At 44.8% G+C, this 18,320-nt stretch overlaps 1 protein-coding gene across 1 annotated transcript in view; it reads right to left on the bottom strand.

Annotated features, from left to right (window-relative positions):
- The window catches only part of appbp2 (amyloid beta precursor protein (cytoplasmic tail) binding protein 2), a 118,147-nt gene that overhangs the window by 24,664 nt on the left and 75,163 nt on the right, over positions 1–18,320 (bottom strand). The window contains exons 3-4 of the mRNA XM_072470128.1: positions 8,361–8,467; positions 8,152–8,275 (exon numbers count right to left, since the gene is read on the bottom strand). Of these exons, the coding sequence (XP_072326229.1) occupies positions 8,152–8,275; positions 8,361–8,467 (231 nt within the window). The remainder of the gene's footprint in view (positions 1–8,151; positions 8,276–8,360; positions 8,468–18,320) is intronic.

Genomic DNA, 18,320 nt, shown 5'->3' on the forward strand with positions numbered 1-18,320 from the left:
CTTGTTACAAACTGGTGTTTTGATGTTGTTACACATCCTTCATCTTCACAAAATTACTTTTGGCTATCTTTATCCTCTTTCTAGTTTTAGCATTGCATCTATCATGTTTTGTCATTTGTCCTACTTGTTCCAGTATGACAACATCCACCTTCATCTTCACTCTAGCTCCTTCCAATGTTTTCCTTCTAACTACCATTGTTTTTGTCTTTTTAGTGTTCACACTCAATCCATATTTTAAACTTTCAGATTTTACTCAATATGATATATTGTAGTGCCTCTTTTGATTCTGCAAGTGGTACTCTATCATCAGCAAGTTAGTTATGTTCTTCCCTCTAGTTTCTACTAGAGGTCTTATTAGCGACAGACAGCACGGTTTTGTACGAGGGAGGTCATGTCTCACTAATTTAACAGAATCTTTTGAGGTGGTGACAAAAATAATTGACAAGGGAAGGGCTGTGGATGTTATCTACATGGACTTTAGTAAAGCATTTGATAAGGTCCCTCATGGCAGGCTAGTGCAAAAGATTTGATCACATGGGGTCAGGAATGAACGAGCTTAATAAGGGCTTAATAAGGGAATAAGGGCAGCACGATAGCATTGTGGATAGCACAATTGCTTCACAGCTCCAGGGTCCCATGTTCGATTCCGGCTTGGGTCACTGTCTGTGTGGAGTCTGCACATCCTCCCCGTGTGTGTGTGGGTTTCCTCCGGGTGCTCCGGTTTCCTCCCACAGTCCAAAGATGTGCAGGTTAGGTGGATTGGCCATGATAAATTGCCCTTAGTGTCCAAAATTGCCCTTAGTGTTGGGCGGGGTTACTGGGTTATGGGGATAGGGTGGAGGTGTTGACTAAGGGTAGGGTGCTCTTTCCAAGAGCTGGTGCAGACTCGATGGGCCGAATGGCCTCCTTCTGCACTGTCAATGTCAATTCTATGAGCTGGATGGATCCAGAACTGGCTTGGCCAGAGAGGGTAGCAGTGGAAGGGTGTTTTTCTGAATGGAGGTCTGTAACTAGTGGTGTTCCGCAGGGATCAGTTCTGGGGGGGTCTGCTTTTCGTAATATATAGAGATTACTTGGAAGAAAACGTAGCGGGTCTGATTAGCAAGTTTGTGGATGATACTAAGATTGCAGAAGTTGCAGATAGTGATGAGAATGTCAGAGAATACAACAGGATATAGATAGGCTGCAAAATTGGGCAGAGAAACAGCAGATGGAATTTAACCCGGACAAATGAGAGGTGATGCATTTTAGTAGATCCAATTCAGGTGGGAGCTATAAAATAAATGGCAGAACCATCAGGAGTATAGAGACACAGATCTGGGCGTGCAGGCCACAGATCCTTAAAGGTGGCAGTACAGGTGGAAATAGTGGTAAAGAAAGCGTATGGCATGCTTGCCTTCATAGGACGGGGTATCGGAGTATAAAAGCTCGAAAATTATGTTACAATTATATAGAACATTGGTAAGGCCACATTTGGAATACTGTGTCCAATTCTGGTCACCGCACTACCTGAAGGCTTTGAAGAGAGTACAGACAAGGTTTACCAGGATGTTGCCTGATATGGAGGCTATTAGCTATGAGGAGAGATTGAATAAACTGGGATTGTTCTCCCTAGAGAGAGACAGAGGCTGAGGGGTGACCTGATAGAAGTTATAAAATTATTAGGGGTATAGATAGGGTGAACAGTTGGAGGCTTTTTCCCAGGGTGGAAATTCAAGGTGAGGGGGGAAAGGTTCAGTGGAGATGTGCGGGGGAAGTTTTTTTTTTTTTTTTTTTTTACACAGAGTGTGGTGGTGGCCTGGAATGTGGTGGTTGAGGTTGATACGTTAGCGGTCTTTAAGACTTATCTGGATAGGCATATGAGCAGACGGGGTATAGAAGGATACAGGATATAGGACACGTGATCGGCGCAGGCTTGGTGTGCTGTATTGTTCTTTGTTCCCCGGAAGTATATCTAATTCTCCGAATACTGGTGTAGAGATTGAATCATTTTGGCAGAAAAACACACACCTCTCTTCATCTGAAACATGTCTGAATATCCATTGTTCAGCCTGATGTTCTCTATTTGCTCTAGATAAATCTCACATCTTTACTGTCAATGTCACATTTCAATAGCATATCTATTAGTTTTTGGTGATAAATACCATCAACAGCTTTTTCGTAGCCTATCAACTATATTAATATATTCTTGTTTACTTCTAGATATTTATTGAAGATAGTTCTTAGTTAAATATTCCCTCTCTTATTCATACACCAAGTGTAACTCCAACTGTTTTTCACTCATTTCTGCCCTGTCCTTAAAATACAACACAAATCTAACCTGGTCAAACAATTGGCATGGATTAAAGATTAGCTAGCTAACAGGAAACAGTATTGGCATAAAAATGAGTCTTTTTCTGGTTGGCAGGATGTGACAGGTGATGTGCCACAGGGATCAATGTTGGGGCCTCAACCTTTTACAATTTATATAAAAGACTTGGATGAAGGGGCAGGATTATATAAAAGACTAGGATGAGGGTTGCTGAATTTGCTGAGGTAGGAAAATAAATTGTGAAGAGGACGTAAGGAGGCCACACAGGGACAATGATGGGTTAAATGATTGGGCAGAAATCTGACAAATGAGTATAATAGGGGCAAGTATGAAATTGTCCATTTTGGCAGGAAGAATAAAAAAAGCTAATTATCTAAATGGGGATGTGCAGAAGGATCTGGGTGCCCTGGTGCATAAATCACAAAAAACTAATATACAGGTACAGCACGTAATTAGGAAAGCTATTAGAATGTTACCACTTACAACGAGGGCAATGGATTACAAAAAAGTAGAAAGGTTATGCTTCAGTTGTTCAGGGCATAGGTGAGATCACATCTGGAGTATGGTGTACAGTATTGGTCACATTATTTAAGGAAAGATATAAATGCATTAGAAGCAGCTCAGAGAAAGTTTATTAGACTAATAATAGTTGCCTTATGATGAAAGGTTGGACAGGTGGATTTGCTAGAGATTTGAAGATTAAGAGGCAACTTGATCGAAACCCAATCCTGAAGGGTATTGACAGGACGGATGTGGAGAGGATGTTTCCCCTCGTCAGCGAATCTAGAACTAGGGATCACTGTTTGAAAATAAGCGGCCATTCATTTAAGACCGAAATTAGGAGAAATCTTTTCCCTAAGAGGTTTGAGAGTCTCTGGAACTCTTCCTCAAAAGGTAGTGAATGTCTTTGAATATTTTTAAGGCAGAGCTAGATAGATTCTTGATTAACAAGGGGGTGAAATTTATTGGGAGTATGCAGGAATGTGGGGTTGAGGATGCAATCAGATCAGCCATGATCTTATGGAATGGAGGAGCAGGCTTGAGGGGCCGAGTGGCCTTCTTCTGCTCCTAATTACTGAGTTCATACGCCCCCAAAAATTACTCTTGATCACCAGCAAAGAAGTGGAAAGTGTCATCAACAGTCATCAACATCAAGTGGCACTTTGCAATAATCTGCTCAGTGGCACTCAGTTTGGGTTGCACCAGTGGCACTCAGCTCCAGACTTTATTACAGGTCCAAGCAAGAGTGAATAAAGCGGTGGGGTGAGAGGTGACTTCACTTGACATAAAAGGCAGCATTTGAAGCAGTGTGGCACCAAGGAACCCCAGAAAAAACAAAGTTAATGGGAATCACAAAAATTTACAATGGTTGGAGTCGAGCACCAAGGAAAATTGTTGTGATTGTTTGTGCTCAATCATTTCAGTCCGGGTTCCTCAGGGTAGTGTCCTAGTCCAACCATCTTCAGCTGTTTCATCAATGACCTTCCCTCCACCATAAGACCAGAGGTGGGGATGTTCGCGGATGAATGCATGATGTTCAGCACCATTCACGGTTACTCAGATGCTGAAGCATTTCGTGACCAAATGCAGCAAGACCTGGACCATAAATATTCACGCTTGGGCTGACAAGTGTCAACTAACACTGTGCCCCACAAATGCCAGGAAATTACCATCTCCAACGAGAGAACACCAAATCATCACCCCATGTCATTCAATGGCATCGCCATTGCAGAATCCCCCACTACCAACATCATTACCATTGACCAAAAACTACAAGAGGTCAGATGCTGGGAATTCTGTAGAGTTATTCATCTCCTGACTTCCCAAAGCATGTCCATCACCGACAAGGCATAGGTCAGGAGTGTGATGGAATACTCACCACTTGCCTGGATGTGCAGTTCCAACATTCAGAAGCTCAATACCATCCATGACAAAGCAGCCTGCTTGATTGGCTCCCCAGCCACCACCTTCAACATTCACTCCCTCCACCATCAACACAAGAGCAGCAGTGTATACTACATACAAGATGCACTGCAGCTACTTACCAAGGCCACTTTGATAGCGCCTTCCAAACCACAACCTCTATCACCTAGAAAGTCAAGGGCAACAGATGCATGGGGACACCAGCAGCTGCAAGTTTCGCTACAAAGCACTCACCATACAAACTTGGAACTATATTGCCATTCCTACACAGTCATGGAGTCAAAATCCTTCACAGCACCGTGGCTCTTCTAAAACAGATGGCCTGCAGTGTTTAAAGGCAGCAGCGCACCACTACCTTCTTAAGGACTATGAGAGATGGTCAATAAATGCTGACCTTGCCAACAAGGTCCACGTCCCATGAACAAATATTGCTCTTTTGAAAAGGACCAATAGGTTGATGAGCCCCCAATAATCGAATTGCTGCATCCTGAGGAATTTCCCGATCAAACACACTACCTTTAACCTTGAAACCAGCTAGGTTGCAACCTCTATTCTGGAGCTTACTAAGCCAAGAACTGAGTCTGAAGAGCAATTTTTAAAACTGGTTTATCCTGAATACGCACCTTTCAAATCAAGTATCTCCAATCTTACAAACAAAAATTATCAGGATAGATTGAATGCATACATAAATCATTCATTCTTGGAAGTTTAGATTCATGAACAGAAGTTGATTTTTTGTCGTACCTGTAGATTTAATTGTGATAGCAATGTTTTTCACGTTCAAGACACAATTACATCTCTAATTCAATAGATGTTTTATCCAAACGTGATGCTCTGAAGCTCCCTCTTCTGCTACAATTTTGAATATCTCAAGATGACAGAGGAAAAAAATATAAATAATGACCCGGCTTCTGCTAAACTTTCATCACACTTATGCCCATTAGAAATCTAAAATATTGCCTTCTATAACAGGGAATCTAAGATCTGTGCAAACACAGCAAGCAACTGTGCATCTTTCTAACCAATCGGACTGAAGAATTCTTACAGAGATATGCAGAGTCTGAAGCAAGTGTAAACTAGAAGAGCTAATTCAATGCCAAATTCAATGTACTGAAAGCAAATTAATGAAATGGGGAAGAAATGTGAGACTGAGAGATAAAAAAATAGAAAGAAAAAAGAACGATTTAAATCTTTGAAAAAAACTGCCAAGATTTAAAATTTGAAGGAATGGGATGCCACACTTGTAAAAAGAAAAATCATCAGTGCTCGATAAGTTATTTGGCAGTAATTAAGATTCATCACAAAATTAAACATTCGCTTACATATTAAGTGGACAAGCTCTAACATTTTCTGGGTATCTATATCATTATCCCACCTTCACATCCTTCCACATATTTAAAAGGTGTAGTTTTTCAGTGAGATCTGTTATAGCAAAGTTTATAGGAGGGGCAAGGAAACCCAGGCAGCTACTTTCTAATTTCCATGTTTAATTGTTTACGCACAGTCACTGGGTGATACTATCTGATTTACTCTTCAATACAGTGAGTGCTGATAGCTGTTATTTTTACCATAAAATCTGGACCATTGTCTGCAAATTCTGGGTATTTGACCAATTACTTCATAGACAGGAAGATATAGGGCAGGTTATTTACAAATATCAAATTATTTATATTGTGATGTTTCAGCAATCCCTATCTTAATTAGAGGCAAAGGTCTAAATCTTGCAAGCGGGAATACTATTTCTCCTTCCAAACAAAGAGAACCACTGAAATTTGGTGCAATACAAAAAAAAGTCTGTTTGAATTTCATTGCCCAGAATACTGAAGTGCAGAGTGACACAGCATTAACATTCAGACACAAACTGGGAGATTACATTTTCAATTCACAATTGTCACTTTCTGATCCAAGGTTCACTTTGGAAGGAGTAGGGAGAAGTTTCAGAAAACTAGATCAAGTTCAATTTGATCAGGTTGACCATGCTGGTGAGGAGCATGTATTGAAAGAAGTCTGCAAGGAAGCCATTTACCCAGAGTTAAAGGACCAGGAAGAAAATCAAACAGTGCATCCTTTACTTTAACACAAATACCCCAGCATGTAGCCTGCTGGATGACTTTCACCGTATGCACACAGATTACAATGTTGGATTTCATATGATTTCTCAGAGGTAGTGCAGAGTCAGAAGGTTGTATATTCAAACCCCACTCCACAGGCTTGAGCACATAACCATTGTTAAGGATGAGATTTCTAAATTCTTGGAAGTGCAGGGTCAGATTAGGACAAGTCAGCATGGATTTAGTAAGGGGAGGTCGTGCCTGACAAACCGGTTAGAGTTCTTTGAAGAGATAACAAATAGGTTAGACCAAGGAGAGCCAATGGATGTAATCTATCTTGACTTCCAAAAGGCATTTGATAAGGTGCCTCACGGGAGACTGCCGAGTAAAATAAGGGCCCATGCTATTCGAGGCAAGGTACTAACATGGATTGACGATTGGCTGTCAGGCAGAAGGCAGAGAGTTGGGATAAAAGGTTCTTTTTCGGAATGGCAACCGGTGACAAGTGGTGTCCCGTAGGGTTCAGTGTTGGGGCCACAGCTGTTCTCTTTATATATTAACGATCTAGATGACGGGACTGGGGGCATTCTGGCTAAGTTTGCCGATGATACAAAGATAGGTGGAGGGGCAGGTAGTATGGAGGAGGTGGGGAGGCTGCAGAAAGATTTAGACAGTTTAGGAGAGTGGTCCAAGAAATGGATGATGAAATTCAACGTGGGCAAGTGCGAGGTCTTGCACTTTGGAAAAAAGAATAGAGGCATGGACTATTTTCTAAAGAGTGACAAAATTCATAATGCTGAAGTGCAAAGGGACTTGGGAGTCCTAGTCCAGGATTCTCTAAAGGTAAACTTGCAGGTTGAGTCCGTAATTAAGAAAGCAAATGCAATGTTGTCATTTATCTTAAGAGGCTTGGAATATAAAAGCAGGGATATACTTCTGAAGCTTTATAAAGCATTAGTTAGGCCCCATTTAGAATACTGTGCGCAATTTTGGGCCCCACACCTCAGGAAGGACATACTGGCACTGGAGCGGGTCCAGCGGAGATTCACACAGATGATCCCAGGAATGGTAGGCCTAACATACGATAACGTCTGAGGATCCTGGGATTATATTCATTGGAGTTTAGGAGGTTGAGGGGAGATCTAATAGAAACTTACAAGATAATGAATGGCTTAGAGAGGGTGGACGTAGGGAAGTTGTTTCCATTAGCAGGGGAGACTAGGACCCGGGGGCACAGCCTTAGAATAAATGGGAGTCACTTTAGAACAGAGATGAGGAGAATTTTCTTCAACCAGAGAGTGGTGGGTCTGTGGAATTCATTGCCACAGAGGGCGGTGGAGGCCGGGACGTTGAGTGTCTTTAAGACAGAAGTTGATAAATTCTTGATTTCTCGAGGAATTAAGGGCTATGGAGAGAGCGGGTAAATGGAGTTGAAATCAGCCATGATTGAATGGTGGAGTGGACTCGATGGGCCGAATGGCCTTACTTCTGCTCCTATGTCTTATGGTCTTATAACCCAGGCTGACATTTCAGTGCAGTACTGCAGAAGTGTTCAAGTGAAGAAAGTGCCACCTTTCAGATGATAAACTATACTGAGGATCCCATGACACAACTTATAAGAAAAAAAGCAAAGTATCCGAGATATCTTGGCCTACATTTATCAGTCAACCCACACCATAAACAGATTACCTGGTCACTTGCCAATATTTGAGAGACAGACTGCTCTGTGCAAAAGGCTGCATGTTTTTATATATTACAATTGTGCTACACTTCAAAAGTACTGAATTAAATGTTTTGAAATGATTTGATGTTGTGAAAGGTACTATAGAAATGCACATTCTTTCCTTCATTTTAGTTACTACACACCTGACACAGCATTCAACTGCACGAAACCAGTGAAGCACTTCATCATGTAGTGAACATAGCTGCAGACAAGAAAGGAACACCTTCTCAGCATCACTGTACCAGCCTGCGTCAGAAAGAAACCCACCTGCAGAAGGGGACCGAGGAAAATAATTGTTAAGCATGGTTTTAATTTGCAATACAGTATACCTCTTTGGCTCATGAATGGATACTTGAACAGCTTTCAAATACATGGAAGCATATCATCATGCAGTATGCAAATAATTTAAACTCAGCTGACTTCCAGTCATCTTTATATCTTGTGACTGATGAGTTATTTCTGAAACACCGCCATAAAACCGGTTAAAAACTGATGTGTTATGTCTTGCATTTGAATTCCACCAAATTATTTTACATTTGAATTCTGCAAGCATAGAAAATGACTGGTTTCGAGAAGAAGGACCAGAGAAGCAGCGGCTGATTTAAAGTAAAGAACTCAGAAGACCATAACTTTTACATTTTTTAGAAAACGTGGATGAGGAGAGTCACAGCACTGCCACAGGGAAAAAAAACTTATGTAAACACGACAAGTTTGACTATAATACAATGCTCCTTCACTCTCTTATCTTTACAAATTTTTGCAGATTTTATGGTTAACACAGGTTACAAAATATATCTGATGCGAAAATGTCCTCAGTAAATACACAGTCGCTGGCCACGATCTAGCAGTCCCAAATCTTGTAATGGCCATTAAATCTCACGAGTGACACAATTGGGTTCACACCCAGAAAGAGCGCAAGCCTGATTAGCATATTTTATAATAAACTTTAATGTAACTTTAGAGTTCAACGTAACTACTTCCGCCCTACCGAATTGTTCCACCCGGTCGGCGTGACGTCACGCCGACATCAATCATTATTGGTTTTAAAAAATGAAAACTAGCCAGACTTCCGGTGGCGACTATGGACTTCCGGTGGCAACTATGAGGGAGTAGGTCGCACATTTGGTGGCTCCCGCTCTGGCTAGACATTCGGACCTTTCCCCCCGACTTTCTTTGCATTTATAAGCGCTGGACTTGAAGAAGCAGTGAACAAGTGTCTGGTGTATATATTGGTTTATGGAACAGAGAGCCCAAAGGGATCGAAAGGGAAGAAACAAAAAGATAGGCTTGAGCTGGGTGTTGGCTGCAGCAGCGGACAAGATGGCCGGTGTCCAGACCCCTGGGGCTTCGGCTCAACCATCAACGGAGGAGCTGATGCAGGTCACCCGGGAAGGCTTCGCCAGACAGAAACGGGAATGTCTGGCCCCGATTAAGGAAACGATGGAGAGGATGAAGCGGAGGCTAGATGCCCAGGACCGGACGATCCAGAAACTGGAGAAGGTGCTAGCTGAACAGGAAGAATACCAGACGGCGGTGGAGATGGAGGTGGGATGCTGAAGGACCAGCAAAAAAGGCTGCTGGAACAGGTAGAGGATTTGTAGAACAGGTCCCGTAGGCAGAACCTAAGGATTGTTGGCTGCTCGGAGGGGGCTGATGCCGGGGAGTTTGTGGCGAACATGTTCCAGAAGCTGCTGGGCAATGGGGCTTTCCCCCGACCGTTGGAGGTGGCTCGGGCGTACAGAGCGCTGGCGACGAAGCCGCGACAGGGAGACCCCCCTCGGGTGATGGTGGTCAGGTTCCACAGGTACCTGGATAAGGGGCGCGTTCTCCAGTGGGCCAAGCGCACGCAGAGCTGTAAGTGGGACAACAGCATTTTGCGGGTGTAGCAAGATTGAAGCGTGGAGGTGGCCAAGAGGAGGGCAGGCTTTAATCAAGTCAAGTCGATCCTGTTCAAGAAGCAGGTTAAGTTCGGACTGTTGTATCCGGCGCGACTTTGGGTTACGCATGAGGACCAACATCATTACTTTGAGTCGCCCGAGGACGCTATGGAGTTCGCCAGGAGGAAAGGACTGGTGCCAACTTGAGAACATTCTGCTCTAAGTTTGAGAAACTGTTTTTCCTGTTCTGGTTAAATGCTGTTTGCACTGATTTATTCATTTGTTCATTTTCGTTCTTTGCTTTTTCTCTTCGATAACTGTGTTTTGTTTAAGAAGGGGAAAGTAGTTTTTAAAAATTATTCGATTTCGGTGGGTTTTGTGTCTTGTGAGGGGGATGGTGGTGGGGATTTTTGACTTTGTATTATTTTGAGTAGTACTACTTTGATCTGTATTATGGCGAGAGTTTAGCTTTGTTTTTTTTTTACACTGTCTTTGGTTGGCGTCTGTTTCTTAAAGTGGGCGGTTGTCGGGGCTGGGTTGATGAGGGCGATGGTTTCGATGGGCGGGGGGAGGGCAGGTAGGCAACAGTAGGTGGGAGACATGCTTGCCGAGGGCCACCAGGCTAACTGGGTGAGCTAGTCTGCGGGAGCACAGTGGGGTGTGTGTATACAGTCAGATAAGGGATGGGGTTAGGTTACAGAGTATTGTTGTTAAGGGGGGGGGTTGTTCGGCTGACGAGGGAGGGATTTGATTTTAGAAGCGGAGAAGAGGTCGGGGTTGGGCGCTGCCAAGAGGCGGGGCCACAGAGGCGCGGGACAGGGGCTGGGCGCAGGTCCAGGAAAGGGGATGGCTGACCAGCAAGAGTGGGGGGGGGGGGGGGCGCGATGTCCCCCAACTAGGCTAGTCACGTGGAACATTAGAGGACTAAATGGGCCGGTGAAGAGAGCAAAGGTGTTCGCGCATCTTGGGGCTCTAAAGGTGGATGTGATAATGTTGCAGATGACGCACCTAAAGATAGCGGACCAGGTGAGGAAGAGCTGTGTTAGTCAGGTATTCCACTCAGGGCTAGATACTAAGACCAGGGGGGTCACGATTCTGGTGAACAAGCTGGTGCAGTTTGAGATGGGGAGTATTGTTTCGGATGGGGGAGGTCGCTACGTTATGGTTCATGGTAAGCTGGAAGGGAGGAAGGTGGTCCTGGTCAACATATATGCGCCAAAATGGGATGATGCGGATTTCATAAAGAGGGTGCTGGGGAAGTTACCCGACCTGGATTCCCACAAGCTGGTTATGGGAGGGGATTTCAATACAGTTATTGATCCAGGCCTGGACCGGTCGTGCTCAAAAACGGGCAGAGTGTCAGCAATGGGAAAAGAACTGAGGGAGTTCATGGAGCAGATGGGAGGGGGGGGGGCCGACCCGTGGAGGTTTGGCAGGCCAACAGGGAAGGAGTTCTCCTTTTTCTCACACGTCCATAGAGTCTACTCCCGGATCGATTTTTTTGTACTGAGTAGGGATCTGCTGACAGGGGTGATGGATGCGCAGTATTCGGCAATCACCATTTCCGACCATGCCCCTCATTGGGTCGATCTACAGGTGAGTGAAGAGAGCTTCCAGCGCCCGCAGTGGAGGCTGGATGTGGGACGGCTGGCGGACGAAGGGGTGTGCGAGAGGGTGAGGAAGTGTATACAAAACTACCTGCAGGTCAACGATACGGGAGAAGTCTCAGCAGCGGTGGTGTGGGAGGCGCCCAAGGCAGTGGTGAGAGGGGAGCTGATTTCAATCCGGACTCACAGAGACAAGACGGACAGGGTAGAAACGGACCGACTGTTAATGGAGATCCTGCAGATTGACAGGAGGTATGCGCGGACCCCGAGTGCAGAACTCTTGAGGGAACGGAGGAGGCTGCAGGCAGAGTTTGGGGTGGTGTCCACGGGTAAGGCAGTGGAGCAGCTCAGAAAGGTGAGGGGTGCGGTATATGAACATGGGGAGAAAGCCAGCAGGATGCTGGCTCAGCAGCTCAGAAAGAGGGAGGCGGCTAGGACAATAGGTAAAGTGGTGGATGGAGGCGGTAACTTGGTAGGGGATGCGGCGGGTGTGAACAAGGCTTTCAAGAACTTTCATAGCAGACTCTATAGCTCGGAGCCCCCCGTGGGGCCGGAGGGGATGAGATGCTTCTTAGACGGCCTGATATTCCCAAAAGTGGGTAGGGAGCTAGTAGAAGGGCTGGACCCCCCGATCAGAGCTGAGGAGATATTTGAGGGCTTAAAGGCCATTCAGTCAGGTAAAGCCCCGGGGCCGGATGGGTACCCGGTAGAATTTTATAAAAAGTTCTCCGGGATATTGGGGCTGCTGCTGGTCAAGATTTTTAATGAGGCAAGGGACAGAGAGGTGCTGCCCAGACGATGTCGCAGGCCACCAACTCCTTGATTTTAAAACGGGACAAGAACCCGGAGTCCTTTGAGTCTTATAGGCCGATCTCCCTTCTTAACGTGGATGCTAAACTGCTGGCAAAGCTTATGGCCACTAGGATTGAGGATTGTGTGCCGAGTGTTATTAGGGAGGATCAAACAGGGTTTGTTACAGGTAGGCAACTAGTGGCGAATACAAGAAGATTGCTCAATGTGATCATGATGCCCCCAGAGGGAAACGAGGTGGAGGTAGTGGTGGCAATGGACGCGAAGAAGGCGTTTGACCGGGTAGAGTGGGAGTACTTATGGGAGGTTCTGGGACGTTGTGGATTTGGGGTGGGTTTCATCGACTGGGTCAGGCTGCTATATCAGGCCCCAGAGGAGAGTGTGAGGACAAACAGGACGACTTCCGACTATTTTAGACTGCACTGCGGGGCGAGACAGGGGTGCCCTCTCTCCCCACTGCTGTTTGCGCTTACTGTAGAGCCGCTGGCAATTGCCCTGAGGGCTTCAGAGGGTTGGAAGGGGCTGGTTCAGGGAGGAGGTTGGGGGGGGGGGTGGAGCATAGAGTTTCATTGTATGCAGATGACCTACTCTTGTACGTTTCGGACCCGATGGTGGGGATGGACAGAATCATGGTGACCCTGGGGGAATTTGGCTGGTTTTCAGGGTACAAATTGAATATGACAAAAAGAGAAATGTTTGTAGTTCAGGAGAGGGGCCAAGGGGACCGGCTGAGGGAGCTGCCGTTCCAGTTAGTTGGGGACAGTTTCAGGTACCTGGGAATACAAGTGGCGCGGGATTGGGGTCGACTGCACAAGTTGAACCTGTCCCGGCTGGTAGATCAAATGCGAGGGGAATTCCAGAGGTGGGATGTGCTCCCGGTGTCGTTAGCTGGGAGAGTACAGACAGTTAAAATGACGGTCCTCCCGCGGTTCTTATTCGTGTTCCAGTGTCTCCCAATTTTCATTCCATGTTCCTTTTTTAAGAGGGTAAGCAAGTTCATTTTGGGCTTTGTATGTGCGGGCAAGTCCTCCGTGAGGCAGCCTCATGTAGGGGTACCAGTCTGGGGGCGTTGGTGATGGCGCCTCTGCCATTTCCACCGGCAGGCTTCTCCACCAGTCCTGTAGTGGTGGCGGCCCTTCGGATCTGGGGACAGTGGAGGAGACACGAGGGAGCAGCGGGAGCATCGGTCTGGTCCCCGATATGTGACAACCATCGGTTTGCCCTGGGGAGGTTGGACAGGGGGTTTCGGGTATGGCGGAGGGCGGTGATTGAGCGGATGGGAGATTTGTTTTTGGAAGGGAGCTTCCCTAGCTTGAGGGCGCTGGAGGCCAAGTTTGGGTTGACGAGGGGGAATGAATTCCGGTATATCCAGGTGTGGGACTTTTTGAGTAGGCAGGTGCCATCTTTTCCACTCTTGCCACTAAAGGGGATCCAAGATAGGGTAGTGTCTAGAGGATGGGTGGGGGAGGGAAGTGTCTCGGATATTTACAAGGAGCTCATGGGGGCGGAGGAGACGCAGACCGAGGAGCTGAGGCATAAATGGGAGGAGGAGTTGGGAGGGGAGATTGAGGAAGGCCTGTGGGCGGACGTGCTGAGCAGGGTCAATGGGACTGCAACATGTGCCAGGCTTGGCCAGATTCAATTTAAGGTCGTCCACCGGGCCCACATGACAGTGTCCCGGATGAGCAGATTCTTCGGCGTAGAGGACATGTGTGTGAAGTATATGAGAGGGCCGGCGGACCATGTCCACATGTTTTGGGCTTGTCCAAAACTTAGGAGATACTGGCAGGGGTTCGAGGACGTCATGTCTAGAGTACTGAACACGAGGGTGGCAATGAGTCCAGGGGTGGTGATCTTTGGGGTTTCAGAGGCCCCGTAAGTCCAGGGGGAGAAAGAGGCCGACGTCTTAGCCTTTGCTTCCCTGGTAGCCCGGAGACGGATACTTCTAGCTTGGAGGGACTCAAAGCCCCCGAAGTCGGAAGCCTGGCTGCCAGACATGGCGAGTTTCCTGGGCTTAGAGAAAATCAAGTTCGTCTTGAGAGGGTCGTTGTTAGGGTTCGCCCGGAGGTGGCAACCATTCATTGACTTCTTTGCGGAGAATTAATCGTCAGGGGGGGGGGGGGGGGGAAGAGAGAGAGAGAGAGAGAGAGAGAGAGAGAGAGAGAGAGAGAGAGTGAGGGTTAGGGGAATGGAGTATACGGGGTCAATTAGGCAGACTGGGTGGGGCGGGCTACGGCAATTGCACTATGTACTTTGTTTACTGTACTGTCCTTTTGTTTTCTCGTCCTGTAATTCTACTGTTTACAATGCCAAAAAAACCTCATTAAAATTGTTTATTTTAAAAAAAATTAACACTAGCCACGATTATCACGCTGGGGGCACACAGCTAAGTACAGTCCCCGGTTGGTGAGGGACATGACTGGACAGTTCCTTGGCACTGCCCTGGTAGCGCTTCCAGGTTGACAATGGCAGGGTGGCACGGCCAGGGCAGACCCTCTGGGGAGAGAGTTCCCCTTATGTGTGGTTGTTGGAGAGGGAATGGGGGTAACGATGCCTGTGAAGGAATGATCCAGTGCACATAGTTTTTTTTGGGGGGGGGGGGGGGGGAAGGAGGAACAAGAGTGGCCCCGATCTCTATGGAGTTGGAGATGCCGTCTCAATCAGGCCATGCTCCACCAGAGTGATGGCAGAAACCACAATCTCAGAATCTCTGTGCACCCATAGCAGAAAATCTGGAATGAAAACTGAGCTGTACAATGGAGATGCACACACTGGTTTTCATCTGAACCTAACACAGATTTTTGGAAAATTCCACCCCCAGTAAACCAACTGGCCAACTGTGAGACGCATCAAGTGGCAGATTTCAGACATCAAACTTCTGTGGACTTCTCAAATCCATGTCCCCCAGACAATTATTACACTGAGACAACTGATCTCACTGGACTCCGGCTTCCACACCAGTGTTTCCAAATTCCACTCTCGAAAATAAACACCGTAGAATCTTCTTTCACACAATGCTTCCCCTCAGCTGTTTTCAGCAAGGATTCACTTCCAAGGTTTCCAACTCTCCTTTCAGTATTTCTCGCTCTTGAACTGCCATGTGCACACAGTCTCTCAGGTACACCGTCCCTAAGAGACTACTATTGTTTCACAGACTGTATTTAGGTCACCAACCTTAGGATTGTTTCAGAGATCAGGCTTCTCTCTAGCCAACTTCACCCAGTCTGCACTTTTCAGCTCTGTCCAATCAGTTTCCAGTTTCTTTGTTTGTTTAACTTCAGATTCTTGGAACTTCTCTTTTCATTCCAGGGCATCCAGAACTAACTGTTCTTAGTTTCTGGGACTTGCTTTCTTGTCCATTACTCCACTGTTCTGCTTCTGGCTGAGCTGAGAGAGATGTCCACTCTCTCGCCTCCTAGGTCCAACTGCATTGGCTCCAGTTAAATTAAACTCAAAAGGTCTCTCCGACTTAAAAAGTGTCCATTAGCTGCTAAGCAAAAGCTCAATCCTTCTCCGAGCTTTACTTTTCACGCCATAAGCACATAAGTACAATCAAGACAGTGTAAAATGAAACCAAAACCTCCATTCAGCAAAAATCTTTGTTTAACATGAATACAACTAGAGTTTACCATTTCTCACATAGAAACACTAAATTAAACTCACTTAAATCTATACCTTATTTCTAATATCCAACAATACAAACATAGATCACTTAAAATGACCTCGGTTTCCTAACAGCAGGGACATATTTATCGATTTAAATGTGGAACACAAAGGAAATAATTTTATTGTTAATATTCCTGCAGCCAGTGAGGAAGATATTTATAGGGAGCCAAGGAGGGGGGGGGGGGGGGGGAGAGAGAAACACACAGGATTGCCTCAGGGCGATCTTAAAAAACATCTTTTTCAAATCCCTTCAACAGGGACGTGTGGTTCCCGTTCATTTATTGCAGGCAAGTTGAATTCTCAGTTTACTCAATACTTATTATCTTTTAAAATCCTAACTTTTCTCATTAACTATTCAGTAACCATTTAGAATTACTTTATTTCTTAACCCCTGCCCAAATTTCTACAAATGAAATCATTTGGCGAATATTGTCCCTCACTTGATACAAACCATGCCCCAGGAGATCTACTTTCACTGTAGGTTAGAGATTCCTTTTGAGTTCCAAAAGCATATTTAGCCCGAAGATAGGGTAACTGGCACAAAAGATCGGGGAATTTTAAGTGCACATTACATCCAGCACAAATCAGATTTCCATGATTTGTGCACTAGTTTTAAAAATTATGCTAGAAGTTGGTCCTGCCCACAAAACTGGTCTCAGCTCCAGGACAGATTAATCACCATTGGGAGTTGTTGCTAACTGTGCTCAGTAAGTGGCTCTTTTGGTGCAAGGACACTGCAAACACTTTTTAAAAGCTTTTCAATGCAATTTAAAAAGTGACTACTGTGCCCCAATATATCAGCAAATAGTTCCAAGTATTTAAAAAAAAAGTAATTTTCAGCTATTTAAAATCACTATCTATAGGTGATAGATTGACAGTTTGATTAAAAATCCTTATTTTTATAAATAAAACTACATCAAGGTAGCACTCTTAAATGTATCAAAGAAAGACGCTATCTACTTATGGTGGTCCTTGGCAGATTTTCATATCATCAAATGAAATGAGCGGAAACTCTTCAAAATTGGTGCAATTTTGGGTGCAGTTGACCCAGATTGCCAATTGCAGCCAAGTACAAACTCTAGCCATACTACAACTTTCAACAAATCAATGCCGTGTGAGATTAACTCAAAAAAAGGAGCATCTCGTTTCTGTCACATTTTATGCATCATGCTCCAGCATCAATGCATACTGCAAAACTTTGTGGCATACCTCAATTCAAATTTCTTACACTTGATTCAAGTACAATGTTTCATGAGCATATTTATTCAGTCATATGTTTATGCAACTGGTTATGAAGGTCAGGAATGCAATTCCTGGGGGCAGCACGGTGGCGCAGTGGTAGCACTGCTGCCTCACGGCGCCGAGGTCCCAGGTTCGATCCCGGCCCTGGGTCCCTGTCTGTGTGGAGTTTGCACATTCTCCCCGTGTTTGCGTGGGTTTCGCCCCCACAACCTAAAGATGTGCAGAGTAGGTGAATTTGCCACGCTAAATTGCCCTTTAATTGGAAAAAATGAATTGGGTACTCTAAATTTAAAAAAAAATAAAATTAGGAATGCAATTCCTGAAAGGGTGCTGCAAATAGTTTCAATAGTTAATTTCAAAGGGAAATTGGATAAATACTTGATGGGGAAAGATGAGGGGAGTGGGACTAATAAGATAGCTCTTCTAGACAGTGGTATAGTGGGCTGGAATGGCCTCCTTCTTAACTTAAACATTCCTTGATTCGAAGGTAAACTAATGGAGCTATTCAAAACAATGAAAAGGTTTCTCTTACAACTATAGGTTTGAAGTAAATTTTACAACTATAGGTTTGAAGTAAATTTTATATTTAAAAGATATAACTGGCAGCAACTTGATTAACATGAGCATTTCTGTTACTTGGAATGCTGCAGCACTGTCATGCCAAATCCGGGTTGGTTAAGTAAACTGAAGATATGATGAAAGACTACACTAAATATTCCCGATTCATGCAGCTTCTTAGAAATTAGATCAAATACAAATCTTTAATAATTACAAGTATCTGATTAAATCCAAACTCAAGAGGCACAATGATCAATATTAATTATTTCTAACTGCAATTTCCACAAACAGAATCACATATTAGTTTACTCAACAAACAGGTTGTCAAGCTAAAAGGACAAAGGAAAACTTTAACAGAAACTACCAATTTTATATTTTAAAGTGAAAAGATGCAAGACTCGTTTTATGGCATGGACCATGACAGATTCAACAGTAACAAAAGCAATCTCCTGCCTTAGTTTAAGAAAGCAGACTGAATAATCAATTTTATATTAGTTAGTCAATTGATTAAAAAAGATGTCTATTTACTAAATTTTAGCTTCCTAAATGACT

The sequence above is a fragment of the Scyliorhinus torazame genome, chromosome 12 (assembly GCF_047496885.1).
Source record: "Scyliorhinus torazame isolate Kashiwa2021f chromosome 12, sScyTor2.1, whole genome shotgun sequence".
Taxonomy (NCBI): Eukaryota; Metazoa; Chordata; class Chondrichthyes; order Carcharhiniformes; family Scyliorhinidae; genus Scyliorhinus; species Scyliorhinus torazame.